We start from the raw sequence: 17004 nt of genomic DNA, 5'->3' as shown, positions 1-17004 counted from the left end.
TTAATGTTGTCTGCATAGTTTTTATTACATGAGAAATGGCTAACATGGCGCCTGATTTTTCGGCCTTCATATAGTTCACTGAGTTTAAAAAATATATAGTTTCCTCATTGCGCAGTTTTCCCTGCAAACTGACATTATTATTTCTCAGTGCAAGTTGGCGCTGAAAGTGGTTGAACAATCTTCTCTCAATTAGACTTCAAGGCCACTTTCCTTTCAGATTTGAAGCTGTATGGATGTTGGTGATCTTTATTTTTTCACGACAATTTAAAAGGGAAGCAAAAGTCCGGATTTTATTTTGAGAACCCAAATGCAAAAATACTCTGCGACCTACAGGTAGCAATCGTGCATTCGCAAGAATTACGAAAAGTTTACAAAGGAAACATTTTGATTTTGCACGGCCCTTATTCAATGCATGACTTCTGCAATCAAGTCTAGAGCCAGTTTCTGAGCTGGCATTGGAATACTCAAATGTTCCAGAAACTAAAATGTTGTTGGGTGTGTAAAATCCATGTCATTCAATTCACCAGCCGTGTTCTAGATCAGTAGCTTGTGATCCAAACATCACCAGCGATCTAAACCAATACAATGAGCTAATAGATCACTAATCTATAAGTGGAGCGTCAAAAAGAAACAAGCATTTGCAATGCAATAGGTCTCGCATTTGCAAGAGATTGAGCTATTGGCATTGTAAATGACAAAGCCTTTTATCTATGTGTTTTGAGAACCTGCAACCAGTGCGTAAACATGCACTTTGCACTTATAGCCCTTGCTTACGAGAAGCAAGGCTTTGAGTAAAATAGGCGCAGTTACTGCCAGCGTTGCTTCTTGTAAGCAACAACTATAAGTACAAAGTGCGTGTTAAAGCACCGCTTGCGGGTTTTCAAAACACATAAATAATAGGCATTGTTATTTACAATGCCAATAGCGTAAACTCTCGCAAATTGGCAGCCTATTGCATTGCAAATGCTTGTTTATGCTTTACAGACAATATTTCGGACAACTACTATTGATGGTCTTCTGATAGATGACCACAGAGTGAAAGGAAAAAATTTTAATTTGCGAGGGAGAATACATGTAACAATAACTTTAGAAACGCTGCTTTGCCGGTACTTCTCTGGGTTAGAGTGGGGTTATTGCATATTATTTTTCAAGATGGATTTAAATGTGAAAACTCCTGGGCGAGTATAGTGGACAAGGGATATTGATTATTGACTTTTGTTTATAAGCACTGTATGTGTCTTTAAACTGTCTTAAAGCTATTTCTAAACCTTTACGTTGCACAGAACATGGTTATTTCTGTTTTTCTTCTCATATGGATAAAGTATCATTCGAAGTGTCACACATAAGGCCTTGAAATGCCACGCCTACGAAAAATGAAAACTTGACTGATACGGAAAGAAAGTTTACAATCTAGTGAAGGACTGTGCCTTTCATTGCTATAGCATTTAGCCTTCAGAACATTGGTGGATGATGGCTTAGGGCGAATGCAAAGTAGAGGTTTAGCAGCAAAGCTGCTGCTACACTAATAGTCAGCCATAGTCTTGACCTCATTCCTGGTTTTGATTCATGTGAATTTCACGCTCTGAATTACTTGGAATCCTATTTGGATATCTGCAGAAGTGTGGTTTTCATCTCAGCTTTTGCTACTGGACTGAATATGACATGGAATCCCCCTCTCTTGTGTTTTGTAAAATGTCCTGTGTAATCTCATTGGTGATTCCTATCTTGTCATAGTATCTGCTGAATATCTCATCTAATCCCATTATAAAGACCTTGTTGCTCTATAATCACATAGGTGATTACCTGGCTTGTCCTTAGCTTTTTGTTTATTATCTATTTGAACTTCTGTTTTTGCAATATTTGTACTGTATAGCACTCCAATACTCCCGGATCTTGTTTGCACTTTATAACCGCTATAAATAAAATAAATACATTACAGATTGGACAAATGTAAGAAATGACCATTGGATCAGAGTCTGAGTGGTAGATGGTTGCTGAGCTTTTATGAAGGTGTCCTTGAATATATGTGCTAGACATAATAAGTCTGCTGGTGATTCTGATGTGATGCAGGCTTTTGTAAGGTTAGGGAAACTATTAGGCAACATATGGTTGGTTTTTTGGTAGAAGATATTTTTCCAGATTTTTGGCTTGGTGCTTGTGTGGTATGCTGGCGAGGCACATAAATCTATAGTGGATGATTTGGTTGGATGAACATTTCTGATTCTGAAATTTGGCATTAACTTGCAAGGTTCCTTATTTACGAAAGTAACTTCAAAGATTTGCCACTCTTCACTTTTCCAACCGTGTCTAAGAATTCTGTCACAATGCAGCACCTTGCATGACCGTTGGCTTTTCCATTGCCCTTCCAAAGATCCTTTGTTTGATGGTAAGATTTTAACTATGGGGTCATCCAGCCAGCTTTCAATTAGATGGGGAGTTTAAAGTGTCATCACTGAAGTGATGTTGTTACGATTGCAAGCATGCAGTTGGATTTTTAGGGAAAGAGAGAGTAGTTGAGCGTTGCAGGTGGGAAGATCAACTTTATGTGCTCTAAAAATGGTTTTAGGGTTTGTGGAAGTAGACTTAGTTGGAAGAGAAGAAACTAACTTAACCATGATCAGTCCACTTGTCAAGAAATTTTGCAGAGGTTAGGATGCTTTCAGAAGGTCTTGGCGATAAATTCTAGGAATAGGTCATCAGTGGATGGCATTTTGGAGATCTGTAGACTAAAAGAAATGGGAACCGAAAGGATGGATGAGAAGAGACTCTTATTAGGAAGTAGTATAATCTACGTTGAATTTTTGTAGGTAAAGATGTTCTATGTGCAATGGCTAAACCTCCTCCACACTTCTTAGTGGGGAGAATTCTCGTGGAAACATAGTTCTTGAGTATGGCTTCATGTATGGTTAGCGCCACACCACTTGGCTTCAGTGATGAAGAGTGTCAGTTATAGAGTCTTAAGATAAATTCCTAGTTTGTGCTGGAATCTCCCCTGCTTGATGTACAATTGTGATCCCTCCTGCCTGCTTGAACTGCATAACTGATTCAGGTGATTTTTTTTTTTTTATCATGTCGCACACTAATCCTGTGTGTGTGCATTGACCCTTGGCCTGATCTGATGACATAGGTTCTGGATCTAGTCCTGAAGCGGGAGGGAGCACCAAGTGCCCCCTTACATTAACAAGAAACTACCGTCATTGTTGCGGTTTCAGGCGTGGTGGTGGCCGCTTACAACATTAATGAATTATAGCAGCAGCCCTTTTTTTACCTGTGAGAAATGACTGCACATCAACTAACTCATTCATGTAAAAAGTTCAGCTGCTAATGATGAATCTGGAACCCAACCTCCTATGGGTTGTATGCGCCTGTGTGTGTGCGCGCTCCAGAGTTAGTAGTATGCCACGCATAGGTGTTACAAGTTTGCAGGTTCCTTTTTAGAAGCCCTTAACCTGGACCATAGCACAAGATGGAGAGGTCGCTTTCACGAGACGTCATATTTGTATAGCTGGCTTCTCCGAGATTGGAGCAGGGAGCACCAGGTGCTATGAAGAAGAAAGAGGAGACGGGCTTTTATTTTTAAAATTTTTATTATAAGTGTCAGGGCTTTTCCTGATATATGGGGTTGTAAATGACTGATTGCAACTGACACTAGGTAGATGGCAGGGACTACAGGGTAGGCCTGCAGTATCTATTGTTAGGAGAAGTAGTCCTCTGAAGGGGCACCGATTCTTGGCTCTCTTCCTGATCTTTGCGAGGTGGGGCTTGTAAATACCTGGGTGCAGCCTGCCCTCATCTATTTATATTCCTGTGGTGGACATTCCAACTGTAGACTGTTGTGCTGGACAGAGCATCCTTGCAGATGAAGGCCGTGCCTATAAGGTGGCCTGTCAAGGAGACAGGAAAGGGGAACCAGGCCAAACTGCGTGCAAGAATGCAAGCTTTGAATGCACAGTCCCTTCAGCAAAACTGGAATTTAGATGGGTGGGAGCTCAAGACCCATTGTTGTTCATTGTTGTGGTCTCTTCTACAGAGGAGGAGGTACTCCAAGGAGGGGGTTCTCGCAGAGTACTCGGGCCTATTGCACAGCCAACTTCCCACAGGTGATGAAACATCCTCCAGAGTCCGATCTGGAGGAGTGATTACGGACTCTCCTGGGTGCCAAGATATCTTGTCTATGAGTGAGAGAAGGAAGCGCCAACGCTGCAGGAGGAGCAGACCATGGGAGGGCTGCTGTAATTGATCCTAGTGAAGGGTTCATCCAACCGAGCCTCTCTAAGCAGGCGCACCAAAGGAATCGCAGTACATCTGAGCCGCCAGGCCCCTGGAGTGGTATGCCCATGTGGTGTGTGACCTGTAAGTACGCTGTGTGCTCCTGGCACTGCTAAGTGTACTGTTGATTCAGGACCAGTCTTGAAGACTAAGTGTTCTGAGAGTTAATCCTGGGAGATGCTTTGTGAAGAATCCTGGTTCTCGCCTCAAGGCACTGTGTGCCAAAGATAGAGCATGGCTTCCGCTGCCCTGATGAACAGTCATCTAACAGTGTGTGGCCAACATGCCCAAGAAGAAAGTGCCAAGTACTCACAGGATCACCAGCGTGGGCCGCAAACTTAGTCAAGTACCCACCTCAGTGCCAAAGCAAGCCATAATCTGCTGCAGCCACTTGTAAGAGGACCAAGACAGATGCCTCTACTCCTGCCATAACTCCCTTAGAGCGAAGCGCTGCGCAGCTCATAGAGATCTGTTGTATGCCAACTGGAGGCTCCTTCCTATTTGTGAGAAGATCCCACTACTGCGGGAAGGCCAAATGCATCACTGTACTACTTCTAGACTGCCACGTGCCTCTTGGATGCTGCCTGCTGCTGGTGAGATCCCACTGCCGCAGGAGGTCCGAACTCAGCTGTGCGCTGTTACTTTAAACTTGGTGAGAGACTAAAAGGGCCTAGGACATAGTGCTACAATTACACAGGGAGGCATAAACTGTGCCACTAGAACGCTTACCTTCATACCCCGAACCTGCAATTGGGGAGGGGCTGCCTCATCTGGCGCAGTACTCTATAGCTGCTCTGCCTTCATTGAAACCTTTGGGTGGTGGAGCATGCCGGTCAACTAACGATGCCTGGGGGTTAAGGGAAAATAAATAAAGCCTTATCTGTTAACAGCAATGTCACTTGGCTGTGAAAGTGGATGGAGAAGCATTGGCCAATGAAGTCAATGAGTGGCTTGATCTCGGGATAGCTATACATAGTTCAGGTTATGCAAACATGTCCTTAAATTAGACATAGCTCAAGAACTTCCATAACTTTTTATCAATAAAGATACAGATTTCAACAGTCATGCTGCTGTCCATGCCAGTAATGCTGAGCGTGCACTGTAGAAGTAAGTTATACCTTCACTAAATCAATCCAAGCTAGTCCTTTTCAAGTCAAGAAATTGTGAAACTATTGGTCTTCCCATCATTTGCTCATTTGACACCCTGGTTTCACATTATCCATTGTTTTGCTGCAGATCAGTGTTTTGGTGCCTTATGTGTGCAAAGTTTTCTAATGACGCTTGCCATTAAAGCTTCACTTGCTCTTTCATCCTCATTTTAGGTTGGCACCCTTGATGTTTTGGTGGGGTTGTCAGACGAGTTGGCTAAGTTGGATTCTTTTGTTGAAGGGTGAGTTATTTCCATTTATATTCTTCAGAAAACAATACAACCGTATTATATAATGAGGTATTATTGTATTGTATGGGTATTAGTGTTTTTAAGGGTCAATACAGCCACTGCTCTTTGATGAGAAATGCCCCTATTCCTGACATTTGTCAGACTACTAATTGTAGGTTTGTCCATGCTTTTGGTGAACATTATTGTCTGAAATCTGAAAACAGGACAGATACTGTAGCTGGTCAGGTTTTTCGTAATTTGTCTGAACTTGTATTCTCTTGTTATGATCCCTGCTTCTAAGGCTGGATAAGATTGCTTCTCCGGTCTACCTTTCTGAATGTCATAGGTAATCCCATGGTGAAAAAGGCACTGTTAATTGCTTATGATCCTAGTTTTTCTCCATGGGTATTTCCCTCTAAATACATAAAAGCTGCACCAACCTCCCCGCTTTCAATTCACATATTTTGAAAACTAACGTTCCATAGCTATCTTCCTTTTGTTCCAAAACTGCCTGCCTCACTGTCACCCTACTAGGCATGATGAGAGAGGGCTGCTGTCCCAGATTATTAAAGAAGCAGTCTTCTTTTCACTGCTATGTAGACACATGGCATGCTTTCTTGTTGGGTTGAAGCCTACCAGTGCACCTGTCTGGTTTGCTAACGATATCTTGGGCACATTCGGAAAGCTTCCCTTTGAATGTATTCCACCATTGCTTATTTATTTATTTATTTAAAGAGTTTTATATAACACTGTCTAGACCCGGAGGTATCAGAGCGCTTTACATGAGAATCAAAAGTGTAACAGAAAAAGTTCAACAATTACACCATAAATCCAAAACAAATGGGCAATACAATTAGGAGAGGAGAGAAAGGTGAGAGAAAAGTAGTGGAGGGGGCAGGAGAGGTGAGAAAGGGAGGATAAGGGAAGAGACAATAAGGAGAGACGAAAAGAAGTCTGTCTAAAGACCAACTGGGTAGGTGATGACCAAGGAGGGAATCCACAGCCCATCTCCCCTATAGCTAAAGCAGGTAGCTCCATCGGGCATCAGTCAAAATAGTTCCGTCTCAATACATTGAGAAAGGGGAGAAGGAGAGACATAAATAGAGGGAGGATGTGGGAGGACACGACAGGAGGGACAAAAGGAAGTGCAACAATGTGGTTCAACAATATAACAGAAAAAGATCAACAATTACACATTACATCAAACAATCAGCAATACATTAGGAGAGGAGAGAAAGGAGACAGAAAAGAAGTGGGGGATAGGGGAGGTGAGAGTGAGGATAAGGGAAGAGACCACAATAGAGACGAAAGGAACTCTGTCTAAAGACCGACTGGGTAGATGACGACCAAGGAGGGAATCCACGGCCCATCTCCCTATAGCTAAACCAGGTAGCTCCATCGGGCATCAGACAAAATAGTTCGGTCTCAAGGGTCGAGGGAAGAGGTTACAATTGGCTTTGTGGTTTGTAACTCACATTTGCTAGCTTTCTTCATTTTAGGCTGCACAACTTGAGTTTATCCTGTCTCTTGCCAGAACCGTATTTACTGTATTCTTCCACCAGTACCAAATTTCTATAAACAGGCCTTTAAATCTTGTTCTTATCTTGTCACATTTGCTGTGCAGTCAAGACAGCGGTCAAATGTGTCTGTGTTAAGGTGGCTTAACATTGTGTGATTCTGTACAAATTACTTCAATGTCCCATACCCAAAAAATGATGCACCTGAGTAGGCGGCGCAAACGATACAACAGCGGAGATGATGATGACGACGTCACCCGGACCTGACCGACACCACCTACCGGCGCTCAAGGATATTGCTCAAAGGAAAATGTTGTGCATCCAGTCTGACGCCTGGGAAATTCTAAGGTAAGGAATCTGCAGCTAGATTATGTTTCTACCAGATATGGCATTACCGAAGGTAAGTAACTTATCTGCTCATGTAAAGGGCTCACAGTACATCAGGGTGCACCCCCATCGCAGAATCTCCGATTAGAGCATAACAGCTGGTCTTTTCCGGCTACGGATGATAATGAAATTAAATGGGGCAGAGTTAAAGGCACAGGGGAGCACAAGGATTGTTAAAGTGGCACGCACTGCCATTCATAGGAGTCAGATAAAAACCAGCAGGAAACCAGGGCAAGCAGCAAAGCTAGAGGGGCTTCGGGGATTGGGAAATCCTCTCATTTTAAAATCAGAGAAAACATATTGCCTCACGTCTGGAATTTGATCTCTGTCTTTGAATGCACAGCAAATGTGAGGCGGTAACAAGAATTACTGCTCTGTTTACATAAATGGAAGACAGAGAACAGGCTAACAGTAACACGAGCAGGGAAACATCGATCTGGTCACATGCTCTTAGAGAAAGGCAAATGTAGTCCCTAAGCAGATGCTATGAGGAGACAAGTGGAAGGGTACAAGTACTGGGGCATTCCTCCGTGGATTGAAAAGGAGGGACAAATAGGAAAGATTGACACTAGCAAGCAAGGATTTTTAAAGGATACTGAAACAAACCAATGAAAAGCAGTAAGCCCACAAAGAAGTAAATAGTAAAGTTTATTAAGTATATACAAGAGGTCTTGAAAGCTAAACCTAAGTGTGTCACTGTTACCCTCATGGACATAGTTAATTTTCTTGATCACTCGAAGAATGAAAGACTGAGTCAGCCCAGTGATGGCTAACAAAAAAGTTGCACATTATTTTTTTTATAGAACATTTAATAACCTTCTAAGTTAACTTTCATTTTTCGGTTTAGGGCATAGAGAATCCAACTAGTAACAGTAGTTTTTCTAAAGTTATTTTTTTACAATATTGCCACAGCAAAAAATCGTTGTGGTTGTGACCCCACTTTTGCGAGATTTCTTGCCACTGGTGGCAATGGTCATGGAGAGAAAAGGAAATGAAATCCCACAAAAGCCCTCCAACGGATGGACACTTATATGGTCCTCCAGTCTTTCATCTATCCGTCGAGCGATAGAAGTTAAGCGAAGAGATATAGATCTGATGAATGTTGGGAACGTGGCTCAGTGGGTTAATGTGTCTATTCTGCAGGCCACTGGTACTAATCCCAGCAGCCCTGGATCAGATTTCCACCTACCAGGGATAGAATAAATTAGTGCTATCAGTGGGTTTCACATACATGGACCATGCTGAATGACTGAATCCATATCCATACCTGGACCACAGAGACATGTTGCCTGGCTATCCTATTTTCATGAGTGGGATGTTTTGCTATTAAACCATGAAGAAAAGCACATCCACACTGCTGAGATGACCCTTACAAGGGATCCTCTTCTGTTATCTGTTCTGCTTGGTATCCTAAGTTCATTAGCATAAATGCCTGATTCATAGACTCGCGCGATACTATTCAAATCGGCCTAGCAGACATCCTTGTGGGTAGTGACGCTCAAAAGACCACACAAACAAATAGAATTGATCATGCACATCCAGTGATCTTTAGGCACTCTGACCCTGGTTAAAGACAAAGAATGTGAAAGTAATATTAGGTATGGCTCTCGTAGAGAGACTCTAGTGTAAAGAACTGGATACAGATCAAGTAAATCACTGCTTTGACATAGCAACAGTTGTTAACAAAAGCGGTTACCCACTGTTGCTTCATCATAAATTAATCCAGGCTGCTCTGGCTGGGCTCTCGGAGCAGTCCTGGAAACTAGGGTGTCCCTCTTCTGGAGGAGTGGTCACAGATAGTGGTGAATGTGTGTGGCAGGAGGCCAGGTATTCTTTGTTTATTACTTAACATTTTTGGCACAGAAGAGAGGCCATGTCATGTATGGCTCTCCATTACTCCTTTGCTCCATTTAGCAGTTGAAAGCAAGGGCAGATCATTTTGGGGGCCCTACATAACATTTAATTATAGATGCGTAAAAAGTGAATTATGGGGATGTTTTTCACATCCGGCATGTGCTGCAGCCAAAGGAGCATCAGTGTCAAATAGCAATATCTACACAGAGTTTTTCGAGCCAATGGGTTATGGTAAAGAGAGAGAGGCGCAAGGTATAGGCACCTCTGCCTCCAAGCAGTGACCTTGTATCACTTCCCCATACCATCTATTGGGACGATTCTGGATATGTCCTTCAGTGGCAGAGTATAACTGCTGACTAGAGGGTACTTTCCTCCATAGCCCACGGTTATTGCTCAGAGTTGTACACGTCTTCTAACCACCCCCCACCCCGTCAGCATCCCACAGAGTCAACGAGCATCATCAAGAAGCATCACAAACTAGGTGTAGAAAGTTCAGGCTCTGCTACTAAAGGGCCAATCAAACTTGTTCCTTAGAGCCAAAAGTGACAAGAAATCTATTTCCTATATTTCTTATACCCATGAGAAACAACATGCTGTGGCCAATATTGGACCTTAGCGCACTCAACCTCTACATCGCGATGACCCACTTCAAAATGGCCATGTGTCACTTCACATCGCAGTAGGAGATTTCACGGTGATCCTCATCCTCAAAGAGTCAAACTGCTGAATACCTATTCACCCTGCATACAACCTTTACCTCTGGTGGTAAGTGAGCCTAATCATAAATTCTGAGTTCTCCCTTTAAGGGGCACAACTGCTCCAAGATTATTCACAGTGTCTCCAGCTGTTGTGGCAGGGCATTTACAACACATTCGCATTAGTTTCCGTATTTAGATGACTGGCTACTAGACTGGAGTAGCATGCAATTAGCCTAGCAAGCATGCAGAAACCATCCACCTCCTTCACAAATTGGGTTTTTGTGGTGATAACAAAGGTGGAATATTAAAAGAATATCGAATGTTTTGAGGCTGATGACATCCAGAGGGAATGTGGGAAGGAGCTGGGAGGTGGAGAAACTGAAGGGAGGCGTTGAAGGTCAGCTTATACAAATAAAGAGTATGGAAATCTAAAGGTGTGCAGACCTCTTCTTTACAGTTTTATAAGAAACATCAGTAAATTTGATCTCTGCCGCAACAAACTCGAGCATTCTTAGCAGTCAACCTGAGTGTAGTAATGGGCAAGGCATACTTCAGCAACAAAAGTGAAGGCATTCCAGAGACTGCTCCCCTTTACTAGACCGTTACCAGATAGTGAGGAAAGTAGCAAAACTACTGGGGATAATTAAATCATGTATTGCCTTGGTATTTAACGCCAGGTTACACGTGTCCGCTTCAGGAGTGCCTTACAAGAAGGGGGTCTCAGGCTACCGAAGAGTGAGAAGATCTAGTGTTGGTGGCGCCCAGTGTTCACCACAGAATCAGGTTGTTGAATCCAAAGAACTTTTTACTGGGCAGCTTGTTACTCAACCCACAGCCACAATGATCATCCATATTGACACATCCTATGGGTTGAGGAACACACATAAGCAACGTTATAATCAAGTGCAGATGGACACCAGAAGAGTAGCTTCTCCACATTAATGTGTTTAAGCTAATGGCAGCCTGACTAGCTCTTCAAGCATTTCAGTGGTGAATACGCAACAATGTAGTACTCGTTGACGCAGACAACATGACAACCTTGTGTTACATGCAATTGTCACATCTAATGCAAAGAAGTGCTGGTGGTCAATTTGACTAGTACAACTATAAGCTTAACACCTCTTAGGGGTGGACAACAACTCTGCTGATTGGAATTCAACATTTAGGGTCTCAACTTTTACTTTCAGTGGTGGATCACACCAACATTTGATCTGCTTGGAGCATAAAAAAATGCTAAAACATACCTTCTGGTATCCTCAGTCATCGTCCATAGAAAAGTCTTTTTGGGTCAACTTGTCAGGGATACTTGCATATGTGTTTTCTCCACTACCAGTGATTCCATATGTCATCAGGAAAATGCAGCAACCGTCCTGGAGACTAATACTGATATTTCCAAACAGGTCTTGGCAAACCTAGTTCTTGGTGTTTCTCGAAATGTCGATTCACTCTCACGAGAAGTGCAGTTATGGCCATCTACTTACAGAACATCAGTGCCAATAACTTCATCCAAACCCCAGGCAACTCAGGGCCTGAATTATGTATTGACGGAGAGGGTACTCTGTCGCAATGGTAACGGAGTTCCCTCCCCACTAATGTAGTGGTCTGCTCGCTGCATTTAAGTGCGGGTGCTTTTTAGGATTAATCACAGCGGAGACTACTCTGTCTCTGCCATGATTTAATTCCCTCAGATGTCCCGGGGGAGTAAGGCGTGGGAGAAATGCCTACATGTCCGCTCACTGAATTTGGATGGGCGGACATGCAGTAATATCTTACTAGCAGGTAAAACCTGGCAGTAAGGAATAGTAAAATTATTATAATGCTTGCCCCACCACGGGAGAAGACCGCCAAGGCGAGGGAGCATTACATTTTTTCTTTTCAAAACAGAAATCTTGTTTCACGATTTTCGTTGTGAAAAGAAAAATGAAATACGCTGTGCTACTGGGCTGTATCATGCTGATGACCGCAGCTGCCTTCACAGTGGTTCCTGGCATTGCTTTTATAAATGACCTTCTGCCTGGCAGTCCATTATAAATCTGATGGGTGGTCCTTTCACTAGGGCAATGGATTAATTTTCTTTGATGCCCTGGCCAACCCAGTGGCCATCCACCAAGATGTAAATCAGGCCCTCACTCTTGTGATTTTGCACCCAAGATCCTAGAATTTGGCTGTTTCCAAGTTCCTGCAGAAAGTATAGATACTGAAAAAAGTCTATCAAACTAACAACTAGAGTGTGTTATGCATCTACATAGAAATATTTTGTTCATTGCTTCCAAAACTTAAAATGCAGTTCTTAAATGTAAATATCCAAATTATTTGTTAGTTGTTAAATTTACAATATGTGTGTATGTATGTATGTATGTATGTATGTATGTATGTATATATATATATATATATATATAATTACCTACTGGCGATAGCCAGTAGGTGTATATATAGTTAGGATTGGCTACCATAGGAAATCCGCAACATTCTATTGGGAATAACTTTGGCGCCGGTTGAGGAATTTGCGTGTAATTTTCCAAAATTATGGTCAGCTCCGCTGCGCTCCTTCCCTGAAAGTTTCAGGGGGATTCGTGAAGTGGGGGCTGAGAAAAAAGGGGGGGGTCCCAAAACGTGTTTTCCCCATGTTAATTTCCATAGGACGTTCTGACAAGTCTACAGCCCGAACCGCTGAACGGAATTACACCAAACTTGGCAAAATTGTAGGGACTGGTACGCAGAAGTGCTTTTGCTATATTTGGTGAAAATTGCTCCAGTGGTTTTTATGAAAATTAACTTCAAAAACACATATATATCTGGGCGGAGCCTAACCACACATCTCATCGTGAAATCTGATTGGCTGTCAGTACTTCATCCAAGAAGTGTTGGCAGCCATCTTGGGACCAATATACATGATAGCACCTCATTAGAAAACATTGTAGTTAATAGAGGGTTTTAGGACTTTAGTTACATTATACATCATTTGTTGATGGTACCATACTCATTTTAGGAATTGTGGTGTGTTCTAAGGTGATTTTACCATGTGAAAAAGCCTTCTGCTGGGATATCATGAATCATGTTTGAAAGAAAACTATTATCTCATGCTTTTCCCACAGTGGTTTGGAAGGGGATCTATAAGCTAAACTGAAAGCATATTTTCTGTAAATTCACATTATCTTTCTCAGTCATGTGAGAATGAAGTCTGACATTCTCAGTAAAACATGTACATCCAACAAGGGCAGAGACTGTCAGTTGATTCCTTTGTGTTCTACTGCAGCCTCCTAGAGTGTTCTAAAGAACAACTAGAGCGCGAACAGTCCTACTTATTACAAAGGTACGGCACACCTGAAGCCATCTTGATTGGAATAAAGTGGTAACTCTTAAAACATTTAATTTAAAAAGGAACAAAATGAGGGGGTATATTTTGCCATAGAAAGTATGATTAGTGCTGCAGAAAGAAAAATTAGGGCACATTTTGAGTGACTTCTCAAATCCTCTTCAATTTCATTAAAAAAATTCTGACATGCAGACTGAAACATGCACTTTGAATACCAGCAGCAGACTTCCCTTCTGACATGCAGTCTCCCAAGATGGCCACCAGAGACAAGAGCCCAAATGTAGCCCAAATATCACCCAGATGTAGCCCAATGACAGAATGTCCCAGAGTGTTCTAAAGAACAACTAGAGCGCTAACAGTCTTATTTATGACACAAGTATGGCACACCAGAAGGCATCTTGATTGGAATGAAGTGGTAAGTCTGAAAACATTTAATTTAAAAAGGAACAAAATGAGGGGGCTCATTTTGCCATAGAAAGTATGATTAGTGCTTCAAAAAGAAAAATTGGGGCACATTTTGAGTGACTTCTCAAATCCTCTTCTATTTCATTAAAAAAATTCTGACATGCAGACTGAAACATGCACTTTGAATACCAGCAGCAGACTTCCCTGGTGAGCAGTAGCTTTACTACAGTGATCTAATGATCAACTAGAGTGCTAACATTCAGAATTTATGGCAAATGTGTGACACATCTGAATGCCTTCTTGATGGAACCAAAGTAAACAAGCATTGAAAATGCAATAGAACTCGCCCTCGTTTAAGTTAAAGCCATTCTGTTTGTAATGAGATGGCTTTTAGCTTTGCTTTTATTAGTGTTTTTAAAACTTTCATGTAAATAACATGCATATGTATGCATATATGTATATGTATGCATGCATTTATATTTGTATTTATATAGATATGCAGATTATGTATGTATGTATGTATGTATGTATGTATATATATATATATATATATATATATATACACATATATATATATATACATATATATGTGTGCGGGTAGAGGTGTCGAGGTAGAGGTGTCGAGGTAGAGGTGTCGAGGTAGAGGTGTCGAGACTAGTAGAGAGTGAGCAATAGAGAATAGCGAGTGAGTAAGAGTGAGTAATAGAGAGTAATAGAGAGTAGAGAGTAATAGAGAGTAGAGAGTGAGTAGTAGAGAGTAGAGAGTGAGTAGTAGAGAGTAGAGAGTGAGTAGTAGAGAACAGTAGAGTAGCAGAGTGAATAGAGTGAGTGATAGAGAGTAGTAGAGCGTGAGTGATAGAGATTAGTAGAGAGTGAGTGATAGAGATTAGTAGAGAGTGAGTGATAGAGAGGAGTAGAGGGGTAGAGGGGTAGAGGGTGAGGAGTAGAGGGTGAGGAGTAGAGGGTGAGGAGTAGAGGATGAGGAGTAGAGGGTGAGGAGTAGAGGGTGAGGAGTAGAGGGTGAGGAGTAGAGGGTGAGGAGTAGAGGGTGAGGAGTAGAGGGTGAGGAGTAGAAGAGAGGGTGAGGAGTAGAAGAGAGGGTGAGGAGTAGAAGAGAGGGTGAGGAGTAGAAGAGAGGGTGAGGAGTAGAAGAGAGGGTGAGGAGTAGAAGAGAGGGTGAGGAGTAGAAGAGAGGGTGAGGAGTAGAAGAGAGGGTGAGGAGTAGAAGAGAGGGTGAGGAGTAGAAGAGAGAGTGGGGAGTAGAAGAGAGAGTGGGGAGTAGAGGGTGAGTAGTGAGTAGTAGAGGGTGAGTATAGTAGAGGGTGAGTATAGTAGAGGGTGAGTAGTGAGTAGTAGAGGGTGAGTATAGTAGAGGGTGAGTATAGTAGAGGGTGAGTAGTGAGTATAGTAGAGGGTGAGTAGTGAGTAGTAGAGGGTGAGTAGTGAGTAGTAGAGGGTGAGTAGTGAGTAGTAGAGGGTGAGTAGTGAGTAGTAGAGGGTGAGTAGTGAGTAGTAGAGGGTGAGTAGTGAGTAGTAGAGGGTGAGTAGTGAGTAGTAGAGGGTGAGTAGTGAGTAGTAGAGGGTGAGTATAGTAGAGGGTGAGTAGTAGAGGGTGAGTATAGTAGAGGGTGAGTAGTGAGTAGTAGAGGGTGAGTAGTAGAGAATAGTGGAAAATATTCCAAAGTTTGGCACAGCACCACTTGCACAATAAGTCCAATCAAATCATATCACTTAGAGTCCTTATTGAAGCGCTGAATCTTGGTGTATATTCAAATGCTTTTATTTTCCTTAAGTTTATGTACCACAGCCAGCCGACATGTTTCGTTCTGTACAACAGAACTTCTTCAGGGCGTTCTTATTTCCTTCAAGTTATGTCGGTATCCTGTTGTCATATAACTAGATATTTCTTCCAAATGTTAGACGAGACATAAGTACATTCTTATTCAAAGTGACTATGTATTAATTTTACCCACACAATTCGGGCAGACTTGAGTAATTTATAGCATCCTCAAAGTCAGTCTTTCAAAACTTCTAAAGAATAGGACATGATAATTCAAATCCAAATGTTTCTCAAGAAAAGTCATTTTCAATCGTTTGGAATATCGGCGTTTGGGCAGATATGACCACGGACCCCCAGTATGCAAGGGGAATTAGTCCCCCCCCCCCCTCTGCAAACGCGGCAGGGGGCTGCGTTCCAGAGAGGTGTAAAAAGGGGCATAGCCTCATTACACCTCTGTGCAATGCAGCCCCCTGGCGCATACTGGATGTCCCAGGTGGGCTAGTTGGCCCCCAGGGGCCCCCAGTATGCAAGGGGAATTAGTTCCCCCTCTTCAAACATGCACAGGGGCTGCGTTGCACAGAGGTGTAAAAAGGGGCGTGGCTTCATTACACCTCTCTGCAATGCAGTCCCCTGGCGCATACTGGAGATTCCTGGTGGGCTTTCAGGTCTTATATAGTTAGGAATTAGCATTAAAAAAACCTTTGAAATTCACTGAAAAAAACATAGGTTTCAGGCCTTATATAGTTAGGAATTAGCATTTAATAAACCTTTGAAATTCACTGAAAAAACCATAGGTTTCAGGCCTTATATAGTTAGGAATTAGCATTAAAAAAACCTCAATGGTACATGTCCAATAAACTAGAAAAATAAAAGGCAGTGTATGTGTCAGTTGTTGTATATAAATAAGTATACATAAGACTCAATGATTGTGTGAGTGACTGTATGGATAACTTTATACTTGTAATAATGATTTTATAATTCACTAAGTATGACTTACTATCTAAATGAATAGATGAAGTTGTGTTTGTATAAGTGTGTAGCTAAGTAAATATGTAAGTATGATCCATTGTTTGCATAAGTAAGTAGGATGACTTCATATGTGAATAGGATGTGTGCTGGTGTGTAATGTCGATTTTAGGTGTATAAGTATTTTTGATAGTGTTCTATTGTTCATTGACAGCATGTATGAGTGAATCTACAGGTAAGTGATTAGATGTGTGTATACATCTAAAATCACTGAGTGGGTTTTTAGATACTTGTATTGCTGTAACAATGGATTCAAATATGATACTCTTTATTTTACAAAGAGTGATGAAAGATTTTACTAGTGTATGAAAAGGTGTATGTGATTGTCACGTGGATGATGTCATCAGTGATGTAATCAGTTATGTCATTTGAGA

General features: G+C 41.9%; 1 protein-coding gene across 2 annotated transcripts in view; it reads left to right on the top strand.

Moving 5' to 3' along the window:
* Positions 1–17004, top strand: part of ATP6V1C1 (ATPase H+ transporting V1 subunit C1) — a 388190-nt gene that overhangs the window by 82504 nt on the left and 288682 nt on the right. For both annotated transcript variants that reach the window (XM_078686908.1, XM_078686909.1), the window contains exon 3: positions 5592–5659. In XM_078686908.1, coding sequence (XP_078543034.1) covers positions 5592–5659 — 68 coding nt within the window. The remainder of the gene's footprint in view (positions 1–5591; positions 5660–17004) is intronic.

Source organism: Lissotriton helveticus, chromosome 4_1 (genome assembly GCF_964261635.1).
Source record: "Lissotriton helveticus chromosome 4_1, aLisHel1.1, whole genome shotgun sequence".
In the NCBI taxonomy this organism is placed as follows: Eukaryota; Metazoa; Chordata; class Amphibia; order Caudata; family Salamandridae; genus Lissotriton; species Lissotriton helveticus.
Note: the sequence above shows the minus strand (reverse complement) of the source record. Positions and strands in the feature narration are given on the sequence as shown.